General features: G+C 45.9%; 1 protein-coding gene across 4 annotated transcripts in view; it reads right to left on the bottom strand.

Moving 5' to 3' along the window:
• Nucleotides 1–4,459: 4,459 nt before the first annotated feature.
• Nucleotides 4,460–12,187, bottom strand: part of LLGL2 (LLGL scribble cell polarity complex component 2) — a 70,438-nt gene continuing 62,710 nt past the window's right edge. For 3 of the 4 annotated variants that reach the window (XM_072645690.1, XM_072645691.1, XM_072645693.1), the window contains 12 exons: nt 11,832–12,124; nt 11,093–11,243; nt 10,130–10,274; nt 9,520–9,636; nt 9,215–9,381; nt 8,235–8,499; nt 7,729–7,882; nt 7,511–7,539; nt 6,867–6,914; nt 6,131–6,173; nt 5,729–5,790; nt 4,460–5,149 (listed from right to left, as the gene is read on the bottom strand). In XM_072645690.1, coding sequence (XP_072501791.1) covers nt 5,142–5,149; nt 5,729–5,790; nt 6,131–6,173; nt 6,867–6,914; nt 7,511–7,539; nt 7,729–7,882; nt 8,235–8,499; nt 9,215–9,381; nt 9,520–9,636; nt 10,130–10,274; nt 11,093–11,243; nt 11,832–12,124 — 1,482 coding nt within the window. In that variant the 3' untranslated portion in view covers nt 4,460–5,141. The remainder of the gene's footprint in view (nt 5,150–5,728; nt 5,791–6,130; nt 6,174–6,866; nt 6,915–7,510; nt 7,540–7,728; nt 7,883–8,234; nt 8,500–9,214; nt 9,382–9,519; nt 9,637–10,129; nt 10,275–11,092; nt 11,244–11,831; nt 12,125–12,187) is intronic. The other variant, XM_072645692.1, reaches the window with a different exon arrangement.

Raw genomic sequence — 12,187 nt, 5'->3', positions numbered from 1 at the left:
CTTCAGATACTGACCACAATCTTGGGCAAGTAACTTAAACTACTTGCCTCAATTTCCTCAACTGTATAAAGCTATATGGCAGGTCTTTTAATGGACAATTTCTATTTAGGTCCAGGGTTGTTGGAAGGGGCAAATGAGGCTTTGTTTGTAAAGCACTTAGTGGGACATAGTAGCTGCTATATATACATATATATGTATACACACACTACACACATGTATATGCATACATATATGTATGCATACATATATGTATACATACTAGCTATCATTATTATCTGGTTCTGTACTTTACAGGAAATAAGGGAACTAGCCAGATGTAGATGCATATTGCTTTGGAAGGAATATGAAGGGTATTTCTAAAACCCATCTCACTGGACACCTAGAGTTTCTTCAGCTAAAATGGAGATAATTCTTCAGTAGCTGAGGGTTAAGGATACACCATGATTTGCCCCCAAATTGTAACAGGGTCAGGATTTGACACAGACCCTCTAACTTCTACTCTACTACACTCCCAGTTACTTCAGATCAGTTATGGGAAATAGTTGCCAGAAGGCTGGATCTGAAAGGACATTATTTTGGTTACAGCACCAGGAAGTTCACTTGATCAAAGATTGAAAACACTTTTGTTGATCTAAATTGGCACGTGAGTGACCTGTGATCACACTGGTATAGGGGTCCTGGGGTAAGGAAACTCCCTCCCTCAAAGAAGATAGTCTCAGGGAACTAGTGTTTCGATAATTTACCGAGGCTCATACGGCCATGTGAGAGGCAAGCCTCAAACCAGAGAGAAGCCTAGCATCCTATCTGTTAGGCCAGGCTGCCCAACAACAGACATTTAAGTTTCTAGGCACTTTCAGGTAAACAAGTACTTTCTCCAGGAAAGCCCAAGAACCAAATCTCAGAGAGTTAAGTGACCTGCTAGTTAGCGTTAGAGCCAGAAGAATTCAAGTCCAGGTCTTTTCCCTGGCTCTTTTCACTATATATCAAGCTCCTTTTGTTCTGCCCTACCATGCCCATGGACACGTTTACATCATGTGTAGGAACTGTGCCTTTCTTACTGTTTCCTTGCTTATGTGTGTGGATGCAGTGGTTGAGGGAGGAGGAGGAAGGAATTGGTTTGGACACCCCTGATGAAATTATTTTTCCCTCAGTTCAGCATCACAGAAAAGACAAAGGTAATAGAGAAAACAGCATATTAAGAATGCCTTAAAGGAAGGATGGTTGGGTGGTGCATTGCCAATAGAGCATTGGCCTGGAGTCACTAGGACCTGAGTTTAAATCTGACCTCACAATGGCCTTGTCACTAAGTAGTACAGGCATTATTATAATGCCCAACATTACACAGTACCTGGCACATGGTAGGTGATTAAAAAAATGCTGATGGTATCTTCATTTAAGAGATGAAAAAACAGGTTCAAAATGAAGTGACTTGTTCAGTTTCCCACAGAATCAACCAGTTAGCATTGTTGCTATGTTTGTCCTTGGTTCTCGAAGAGGACCATGACATCAAGATGATGACATGACTAGCAGTTGACTTTGACTTGTGTGAGGGAGGGCTGTGCAAGGTCACCAACCTCACCTTCTCCTCCTGAGCCATCTGGGTCCAGTGGCCTGATATGCATCAGGATGACCAACTAGTTAGCATAGAAGACAGCACAATGATGGACTTAATAGCTGAATAATAATGCTGAATTATATACTGGTGAGTTGCTTAGCTTTCATTTACTCTTCTTTAAAATGGGGATAATAATGCCTTCCAGGGTTAATGTGAGGATAAAGTGAAGTATAGCTCTATATAAATGTTGGCTATTCATCATTTCTATTATTATTATAAGAGGCAGGATTCAAATCCAAGCTTTCTCATTCTGCTCTGTATTTTCTCAAGCATACTATGCTTTTTTCTTTATAGCTAAACATAATCTAATCATTCCCATGCCCATCTGATTCCCTTTAGATTACAAGTTCCTTGGAGGCAGAGACCATGTCTTCCTGATATGCTATAACCCCTGCAAAGATTGGTACCAAGTGCCACCGTGGAGACTCATTCAACATTGATACTGCTGGCTAAACAGGAAACTAGACCAGGAGATAGTTACTGGGTCTCAACAAAGACTGTGTAAGACATGGGCCACACTGGGTAGGAGCTGGGGGGGCTTTGGTTAATTTTACAAATCAGAGGACCATGGCACCAGATTACTTATGTGTTGTGTGGGGGGGTGTGTATATATACATATATATGTATACACATGTGGGCAGTTAGGTGGCAGTGGATACAGTAACAGGCCTAAAATCAGGCCTTGGAGGACCTGAGTTCAAATCCAGCCTCAGATACTTACTAGCTATAAGATAAGCTTGAGAAGGAAATGGCAAACCTCCAGTATCTTTGGCAAGAAACATCAGCCTCAACCTGCCAAAAAAGGTCATGAAGAGTTGGATATGAATGAAAACAACTAAACAACATATACATATGTGTATACACATACACACACACACACACACACACGGAGTACAAGGAAGGCATTTTTTTTTTAGGTGGGTAATTGGAGTTAAGTGGCTTGCCCAAGGTCACATAGCTAGTAAGTGTCAAATGTCTGAGGCCCTGTTTGAACTCAGGTCCTCCAGGGCATTGATCTTTTGAAGTAATTATAAATTCTTTTAGGTAGGCTAGGTCTATAGTCTCCAAACACCTCTGACCAGGCATCCTCCCAAATCTCACCCTTTTGACAAAAGTGACTTTCCTTTAGGACGATGACTTAAGGAGTTACCCCAATCTCATTTCTCCAAATATTTTACATAATAGTTTCCTCCCTGATAGGCCCAGGTCCCTCCTATTCATTTTCCCATCGTAATACTGCACCATTTTATATAGTGTTTTATAGCTCACAAAGGCTTTCACATACATGACCTCATTTGATCTTCCCAAACAACTCTGAACCTAAATAAAAATTATTATCCATTAGCGCTAGGAGCCCTGGCATCTAGCATTATCATACGATTCTCCTAGTATTCTGGGTTGGGTATTCTGGTCGGCCTTGGGCCAGTCCCTTAGTAGTTTAGGTTTGACGTTGGAACCAAATGAGACACAGTCGTAGATCAGTTAGCAGTTAATTAAGAAGTCAGAATTTCCCCTAGCCTTAGTTTCTATGTCTATAAATTCATGATGTAGTGGAAAGAGACCTGGAATTCAAGTATGACCTTGTTTAAGTTATCTGACCATTCTAGGGCTCTGATTCCTTATCTATCAAATGAGGAGGTTGAACCTTGTGAGTATAAGGAGATCCTTGAAGCTGTGAATCTACAAAATCAAAAATGTTAATTAGAAGGGTAAAAAAAAAAATTAGGAGTATAGAAATTTAGAGCTGGAAGAAATCTTAGTAATCATCTCCGAGGCAGCATGCTAGAGAGTACAACTTTGGAATAAAAGGGTAAATCACAACTTCTCTGGACCTCAGTCTCCTCATATATAAAATGGCTGGGTTAGACTTGAAAGACTGAATTCCATTCCAGATCTATGAGCATCTAATGTAGCCCAACACCTTTATTTTACAAATGGGAAAACTGAGGCCCAAAGGGCTGAACCAACTTGCCCAGAGTCTCATTACAGGTGGTCTTTCCCTTCCAAAGTTTTGGGATTAGCCTGACATGATGATGTACATTTTGACAGAATGGGATGAGGGCCTGATTGGAAAGTTTACTTTCTATCACCCTCTTCTTACTAGGGACAGTGTGATGCTTCATAGGGTCTACAGCTAAAGAAATATTTCATGGGTCACCCTGGTCAAATGGGATTTCTGAATGGAAACAACATATAAAGAGACCAATCAAAGTCATGGAATATCTTAAGAGACTTACTCTCCATACTGCTTTCTCATCAGGCTGAAGCTTCTAGAACAGTTCAAGGCTTGACTCTATACTCTCTAGCACTTGACTGAGTCATAGGGTGAATAAAGTTCTTATGCCTCTCTTTACACTAGCCCTTTCCAGATATTCCACCAAGCCCTACAAATTCTTTCCTTGTACAAAAAAAAAAAAATGTTAAGCAAAACTGACCTACACACAGATGTCATACCTATGCACCTATGCAACATTCCATGCCTGTGGTTCCGCATCTCTCTACTGATAAGAAGGAAACCTGTCATCCTCTATCCTCAGGGCCCAAGATCAGTTGGTGTACTTCACCTGGCAACGTTTTTACAAAAGTCGTTGTGTTCTCCTAGCACTGCCTCCAGAGTCATAGAACACAGAGTTGGAAGAGACATTCAAGAGCACCCCACCCCGCTCCCAGCCACAGACAATGGCAGAGAACTCCAAAGGTTTTCACCCAGGTTAGAATGGCATCTTGTTGGGGAGGAGGTGGCTCATTTGGGAACTTCTACTCAGAGCTGAAAAATTGGGGAAAGGAAACCACAAAGGGCAGACAAAACAGAGAAGGATGTATGAATAGACAGACACACAGACATTAGGATAATAAACACTAGTCCTTTTATTCCAAAAAGATCAGGCCACAGTGTTCAGACATGGTTTGCTCTGTTTTAAAACAGTTACAAGAATAGGGTCTCCCCCCTCCAGGGGATTTAGGGGATAAGACCCTGTGCTTTCAGCCCTTAGGAGGTCCCAGCTCCCTCAGGGACTCAGCTGACAGTACATTTCTAAAAATCCATATGCATTTAAATGTAAAACTATACAGGATTTTTTTAAAGAGTACCAAATAAATCATTGGGTCAATCCAGCAAAGAGGTAATAAGGTATTTATTAAAAACTTTTTCACCAGAGGCAGTTAAAATTTATAATTTAAAACTCATCCCACTACAAAAAGAAGGGGGGGAAGGAGAAAAGAATAAAAACTGTGCAAATGTTGACAAAAGGGACTAGACAGACAAGAACTGGCAGAAGGGGTCATCCTGTCCACTGGGGATGTCTCTGGATTCCAACCTTGCCCCCTACCAAAGGGGGTGGGGGGAACGGGATGGTGGTTGTTGGAGAGGCCAGAGAAGCAGCAGAGATGCAGGCTAGGGGGTACTCCTGTCTAACCCTGGACGGGCCCCACCCAGACCTCCACCAGGGTCAGCACCCTCCATGGTAGGACCTTCAGTAGTGTTGTGGCACTTAAGTCTTCAAGGCAGCCTCAGTATCTGCAACCATCACTCAACTGGAGAAAGAAAAAGAATGGGTAACTGGGCATTTTCATGGGATAAGAGCAATACTCAGAGAGTGACCCAGCCAAAGAGGCGTCCAGAGGTACTGGGTGGGTCAGGGTGGGGTGGGAAGGAGGGAGATGGGTAGAAAAATGCCTCTGTGTGTGTGTGTGTGTGTGTGTGTGTGTGCACGCGCGTGCACATGGGAGGGGGAGGTTGGACTCCCTCAGTGAGGGAGTTCCCGAGTCTAATATAGAAAAAACCCTGAGCTATAAACATTTTTGAAAGCAATCTTGGCATGAGAGACTGGGAACCAGTGTGTATGGGGTATATATTTTCACCTGTCCCTCCTGGGGTTTTTACAGGTGGGGTTTTCCATGAGCAGAGCACTTAAGGAGATGGAACAGAGGAATCCCTGTGCTCTGGGGCCTTGGGCACTCCCTTGTACCGCCCAGGACGCCCAGATGCCTGTATCGGGTGGGGTCCCTCTGATTAGTTTCAGGGGCTCCCAGAAAAAGTATGGATATGTATGGATAGCCCATAGTGGCAGGGAGTGGAGGAGTCCCTGCCGAGGACCCTCCACAATCACCTACCTCCACCATTATTGTGTCTACGCCCCACTGCCACTTGCTGGGAATACCACTCCCCATAACTCCTGCAAAGAGAAAATTGTCATTGTCTAGCTGGGACCTAGTGAGGATAAGTAGCATTCCATTCAATTCAATAAACATCTGCACAGAGGAGGACTGTGTAGGTCCTCCAGGACTATTCCTGTGTACTACAGGAGATACTGGGAACTAGACACATAATATAAAAATGACACCCTGTAGAATGCAGGAAAAAATACCCCAGGTTCACTGGGACAATGTCTTCTCCAGCTATGGGGGGGGGGGGGGGTGTCATGCTGTTGAGTAAATCCTGGTTCTATCTTTATTTTTATTTTTTTGAAGAGGGTAGAGCAGGGAACAAGGGGAAGGCATGGGAGTCACACTCACCCTCTGTCACCTTCCAAAGTGCTCTGGATCTCCTTCAGGACTCCTGCAAAGAGAATCAATTCACAAGTATTCATATATACCAAGGCATTATGCTAGCTGCTGGAGATACAAAGCTAAAGAATGAAACTCCCTACCAAGTACTACTATGTTGTATGTTTCAAAAGTCTTACTGCAGTTTCAAGCTATTAAACCTTAAATATAAGAATATGCAAATGTAAATAAAGCCCTGTATCAGCATATAATGCAAAGCAGTGAGCTGCAAGGTAGTTGGGAGGGAGGGCAGGGCAGTTGTGTGGTGGTGGCAGGTGGGAAGAAATCAGGAACAGTGAATGGGATGAGCTGTGTTATCAAGGAAAAGAGGGATGCTTTGAGGCAGATATTGCCCTATCCTAGAGGTCAAGGAAGATCTGGGATGTGTTGCCTTATATCCAAATATCTTACACATAGTGATAGTCATACTTTACATGTACTGTGGGATGGGAGTGGATAGTGGAAGGAGAGGGAAAGTGGGTCTGGTGATATTTTAGACATTATCAAATGCCCAATCTTCCTTTTCCTGCCAGTGAACTCAGGATATTGCCCATAAGGTGTGTGGTTCCCAGGACAGGCCTTTTTTAGATCTCAGGGACATCATTCACTAAGTCTCATGTCTGCTTTCAAGTTTCTTGCTAGGATGAGGTGTAATACTCATCTCTATTTCTCTCCCAGTTCAGATCCTCTCAAATTTCCCACTTACTCTCATCATTGAGTAGGGCCCGTTCCATCAATGGTTCCTGACTCCTCCCTGCAAGGAAGAGGAGTCCACAGACCCACTGAATCCTAACCCTGGTCCCTTTGGAACTCTTCCCCACGTTATCCCAGCCCTGGCATCAGGGGAGTGTTCTAAGGCTGTGGTTTGCAAAGTGTGGTCTTCGGATCCCAGTGGGGTCCTCAAAATCAAAACCACTTTTGTAATAATACTAAGACATTTATATTTCTAATATGGTAGATAACTATAAGCCCACATAAATAATAGCTCTTTGGAGAGTTAGCTTTGGGTCAGCCTGTATCACTCTGCAGTGTGGCCAATAGGGAAATACTTTACAAAATAAATACAATAGGATATAGATAATACTAATGTCAACATGCAGCCCACAGGGATCAGTTTGGTGGTCCTTCCACCCCCTTCTAATTGAGTTTGACACCACTGTTCTAAGGAATGCCCCCTTTTCACTCCCAGCCCAGATAGGCACAAAGGGTACAGGGAGCAAGTTCTTCACCATCAAGGCCCCAACCCCACTTGCACTCAAAATTTTCCCTTCATTCCCATTCTCATGAAGCTTCTGCCCTACTCCAGCAGCTCCTTCAACATACCCATGGTCTACAGGAAGGTTTACTCACCATCTCTGTCTTCCAGGCTCTCCGAGTTCCTGCAGGGAGGGGACAGGGAGGTTTTCTAAGAGCCAGGAAGCAACTTTTGCTTCAGTTGGTCCACCCAGGCCCCCACCTCCCAATTCCTGCTGCTTCCTGGCCACTGGGATGGAGACATTCAAAGATAGGGAATTCTTCCACCTGCTTGTAGACCACAGCTCCCCTTCTAAACCAGCTCTCTCTCTTACCTCGCTTTGCTTGGGGCTCTCTTGATGCCTGATCCATTTCGGTTAGAGCAGTGGTTCTTGATTTCAGCTGCATCCACTACACATCGAGGTTCAACCAGCCATTTTGTGGAGAGAGAGAACCTCTCAAACTCCGAGGGTGAGATCAGGTAGAAGCCTGCAGAGTTAAGTAAAGGAGCAAAGAGATGACAAGGTGTGAGTCCAGCAGGAAATCCAGAAAGGGAAGTGAGCAGCATCCCCTCAGGTCTTAAGCCTGTCCTTTCCTTGATGGCCTCTTTAGTACATCTCATGTCCTGCCCTGATTCAGCCTCTGTCCAGGCATCCCCTACTATCCTGAGCATTGCTGAGGGTTATAACCCTTAGACCAGCAGGCAGAACAATGTCTTAAGAAGACTCATGAAGGTACTCAACCTTCTGCCCTTACCCAAGACTGGCACAGGGTAGAAGGGTATGGAAGTGAAATGGAAGGCCTGCTTGGTCTGGGCTTGGGGGCCCCAAGGTCACTGTACCTTGGCCATATTTGGTGAAGACACAGGAAGCAATACCACTGACGTCCTCCTTTCGAATGCAGCAGTATCGTACCTGGGGCTTGAGGAACGGCAGAGAGACTACCTGGACATCACCTAGATTTGTGAGGACTGTTAGGTGGTGTTCTCCATAGTCTTCTGCCTTGCAGCTACCAAAGTGGGCCACACTGACCCGCCGTACCCGTGAGCCCTCCAATGCAGTGAGTTTGAGCTTCAGCTTTGCGCTAACCTTAGGCAGAGTGAACACCTATTGAGGGAAGGGGGAAGAAAGGGGAAACAACATTATTTGTCACCCAAGCTCCCCTCTCTGACAGCCTGGTCCTTCCAAGGTCATCACTCACAAACCTTCCAACAGGGGTCTTCCTTGTCTACCCTCCCCCATGGTCCTCCCTCGCTCATATACTGGCTTGTCCGCATGCCAATCATTTCTCCCAGGAGGGGGGAGGATTTCTTCCTCATTCCTAGCTACTGAAGCCTGTTACTTCCTTCATCTAGGTTCTGCAGAAAAATTAACTCCTTCAGAAAGCCTTTCCAGGTGATTTAGTTGTCAACATTCTTTGTCCTATTCTAACACTCCTCACTGTCATACATCCTATCTGTCCCTGGAATCGGGGATCACACCTTCCCTTTCTTCTAGATACTAGAGCCCTATACATGGTGACCGCCTGCTGATGGACCCCTACCTGGTATAAGATTTGAGTACATTCCCAATGCTCCAGTCTGAGCCCCCTCTACAAAGTAGGCTTAGTCTGCTTCTGGGCTATGTTAATGGAAGGGAGATTTTTCAAGCCCTGGTAGCAGCCCCTTTGCCCAGGAAGACTCAATCAATAACCATTTATTAAGTATTTTTAATATGCCAGACCTTGTGCTGTTAGAGATACAAAGTAAGGCAAAAGCACTAGCAGAGAGGACTGGTTTCCATTAGTCTCAAGATCAGGAAGTAGGCCCTGCCTGTTGACTACCTTGAACTGCTCCTCAGACACAACAAGGAGTTGGTGGCTGCCCTGCATGTCTGGGCTCTTCGAGAGGTCATGGGCTGCCTCCAGGGGCTCAGGGAGGGGCAAGCCTCGCCCATCCAGGACCAGAATGCCTATCACGGGGGCACGGTGCATCAGCTGGATCTCCTTGGCTATAAGGAGAGAAGGTGGGGCAGTGGTGAGGTGGGGGCACACACCTTGACCAGCTTCAAAGACTCCCTGTTTTATGCCATGGAGAGAGTCTGGTCTCCCCCCTCACCAAGGCCAGGCCCCTCCCAGCCACCACTCACCCTGTTCAGCTCTGATTGGTTCTTCCATTCTCCTATCAGGAGGTGGGACACGCAAGGAAAAGGCATAGACTGTACCACCATTGGTGCCCACCCATAGGGAAGGGCAGTGGCAAGAATCTGTGAAAGTAAAAAGGGTCCTGAGCCACCCATTTCCCTGGAAGAGGGGTAGATTATCCCAATACTTTCACTTTCTAGGTAGCCCAAGACTAACCTAGCCAGGAACAGCAAATCACTATGGACCCAAGAGACCACTTCTGTGGTCTCCCCCCATCCTAGATACACGCACCCCGGCTCACATCCTCCATCCTAGAAAGCAGAACTGACAGGGGGAGAGTATTATCTTAATACCAGATGAGGAAACTGAGGCACAGAAAAGTCTACTGCCCTGCATTATATACTTAATAAGTAAAAGAATGAAGACTCAAAGCCAGGTATTCTGACTCTAGGTATTCTGAACACAGCAGAAAGGAGGACATGGTGTGTATCAGAATTCTCTAATGTTGCTGCATCAGGGCAAAATAACGCTGAGCCAGCCAGCAGTTACTCCCCTCCACTCCATGCCCCCCCATTCCTTTGCCCACCCCAACCAGACTGAACAGAGGCTGCTCACTGTCCCGAAGGTAGGTGTCAGCAAAGTAGAGGGTCCGGACAAAGCCAGTGAACGAGTCCTCTGCCGACCTCGCCTCAATTTTCCTCTGCACTGGGGCCAGCTCCATGTTTTGCAAGCCTACTCGATCTGCCCTGGAATTCGGCTCCTGCAAAGCCAGAGATGGAGTGGAAGTGAGAAGAGAATGTAAATAAGGTATGAGACACAGAAGGGAGGGGAAGAAAGGAGGGTTTGGAAAGCAATTCCACTACTGGGTGTAGGCCCCTAAGAGATCAAAGAGAGGAAAAGGACCCACGTGCGCAAAAATACTGAGAGCAACTAGATGCTAAGGGAATGGCTAAACAATGGCATAGGTAATGCCATAAGATACGACAAAATCGATGTATCCAGAGGAAATTGGAAAGACCTCTACAAGATTGACCAAAGGAAATGACAGAGAGTAGGAGTATAATGCCAACAACGAGACTGAGAAAACACCTCTGAAAAATGTAAGAACATCAATACAAATGAGAAATCACGAGTCCAGAGGCCTGATAACGAAGCCCCCCACCCACGACCTGCTAGAGAGGTGAGAGGCTTACAGTACAGGAGGCAGATACTTTTGGACACAGCCAACATGGGAATTTGTTTTGCTGGATGATGTAGACTTGTGTTATTTGGAGGTGGGGGCGGTGGAAGGGAGTGATACACTCTCTCACTAGCATCAAGGTACCTGTTGTTGGAAGGCAGACATCCTAACCCAAAGCCAACCACCGTTTTCTGGACCTAAGACCATTCCTCAGAGTGCGAGACAGCCACAAGGGGCAGAGTAAACCCTTTTCATACCCTGGCCATAAGGCTGCCAAGGGAAAAGGGGAAAGAGGAACAATTTATTATAATGCTGGCAGTTTGGGGCTCTCTGCTTCCTGGGAGCCATCTCAGGCCAAGAAGAAAGAAGAAATTCACTTCTCCTCTCTCCAGGCTTACCTCTCCTGAGTTGCCAGCTGTACGCCGCTTGCGACCAGACGTCCGGCTCCGGCTCATTCTTCGGAATGATTGTCGCAAGGATTTCTTCAGAGACTTTACACGAGACAGGGGGCCCTCCATGGCAAGCTGGTCACTGGGGTGCAGTGTACATCTAGGGATAGACAGAGGAGATCAGAGTTCCTCAAAGGAAAGCCTGAATAACATGAGCTCCTAGCAGAAGACTGAAAGGCAGTAAAGAAAACATGGAAACTCCTCTCTCCTTTTCTCTCATTCTCTTAAAGGAGGGGAGATGGAACTACTGAGGTGACAAGATATGGTTAAGAGACCTCACCTCCACCTACTGGCATCCCTGGCTCCCCTTTAAGGCTCTGCTCAAACACTACCTTCTTCAGGAGTTAGGGCTGGGGGAGGTGGGTCTGGGGAGGGAAAGAGGAGGTGTTGGGAGGGGGGTGTTCTTTCGTCTTCTCCCCAGCTGACAGAGCCTTCCCTCTGAGACTACCTTCCACTACACTTCCACTACTAATTATTTACCTGTTGTCTTCTCCATTAGAATGTGTGTTTCTTGAAAGCAAGGACTGTCTTTTTTTAAAACTATATTATTTTGTATTTAACACAGTGCCTGGGGCATAATAAGCCCTTAATAAATGTTTGATGTTTAAGTAATGACTGTCTTCTGCCTGAGTTGTGTCCCAGATCTTTCCACATCTCAACCCTTCTCCCCAAAGGAGGTGCCACTCACTTGACAAAAATCTGTCTCTTCTGCTGGTGATCAAAAAGCCCAAAGCCATGACTTGTGCCAAAGGCCACAAGCTTCCACTCTGAGTGCAGGGCCAGTGAGGTGACCACTGCCGGGGGCTGGCACTGGACTAGGATGAAAGGCTGGAAGCCTGGTTCAAAGCAGATGGGCCCCTGCCTAGCCCGAAGCCTCTCATGTCCCTTCCATCGATAGCCTTCTTGGTCCTGCAATAGGTTGGCTTCCACGTGGTCTACCACCTGTTCTGCTTCCTCATCATTCAACTCTAACACGAGCACCTGGAGGGCAGAGGGAAGGAACAGAGGGGCTGAGCTTGGCAGCTGCCTGAGAGCAGAAGGGCC

Source organism: Notamacropus eugenii, chromosome 2, assembly GCF_028372415.1.
Source record: "Notamacropus eugenii isolate mMacEug1 chromosome 2, mMacEug1.pri_v2, whole genome shotgun sequence".
In the NCBI taxonomy this organism is placed as follows: domain Eukaryota; kingdom Metazoa; phylum Chordata; class Mammalia; order Diprotodontia; family Macropodidae; genus Notamacropus; species Notamacropus eugenii.
This window is presented reverse-complemented; position numbering and strand designations above follow the sequence as displayed.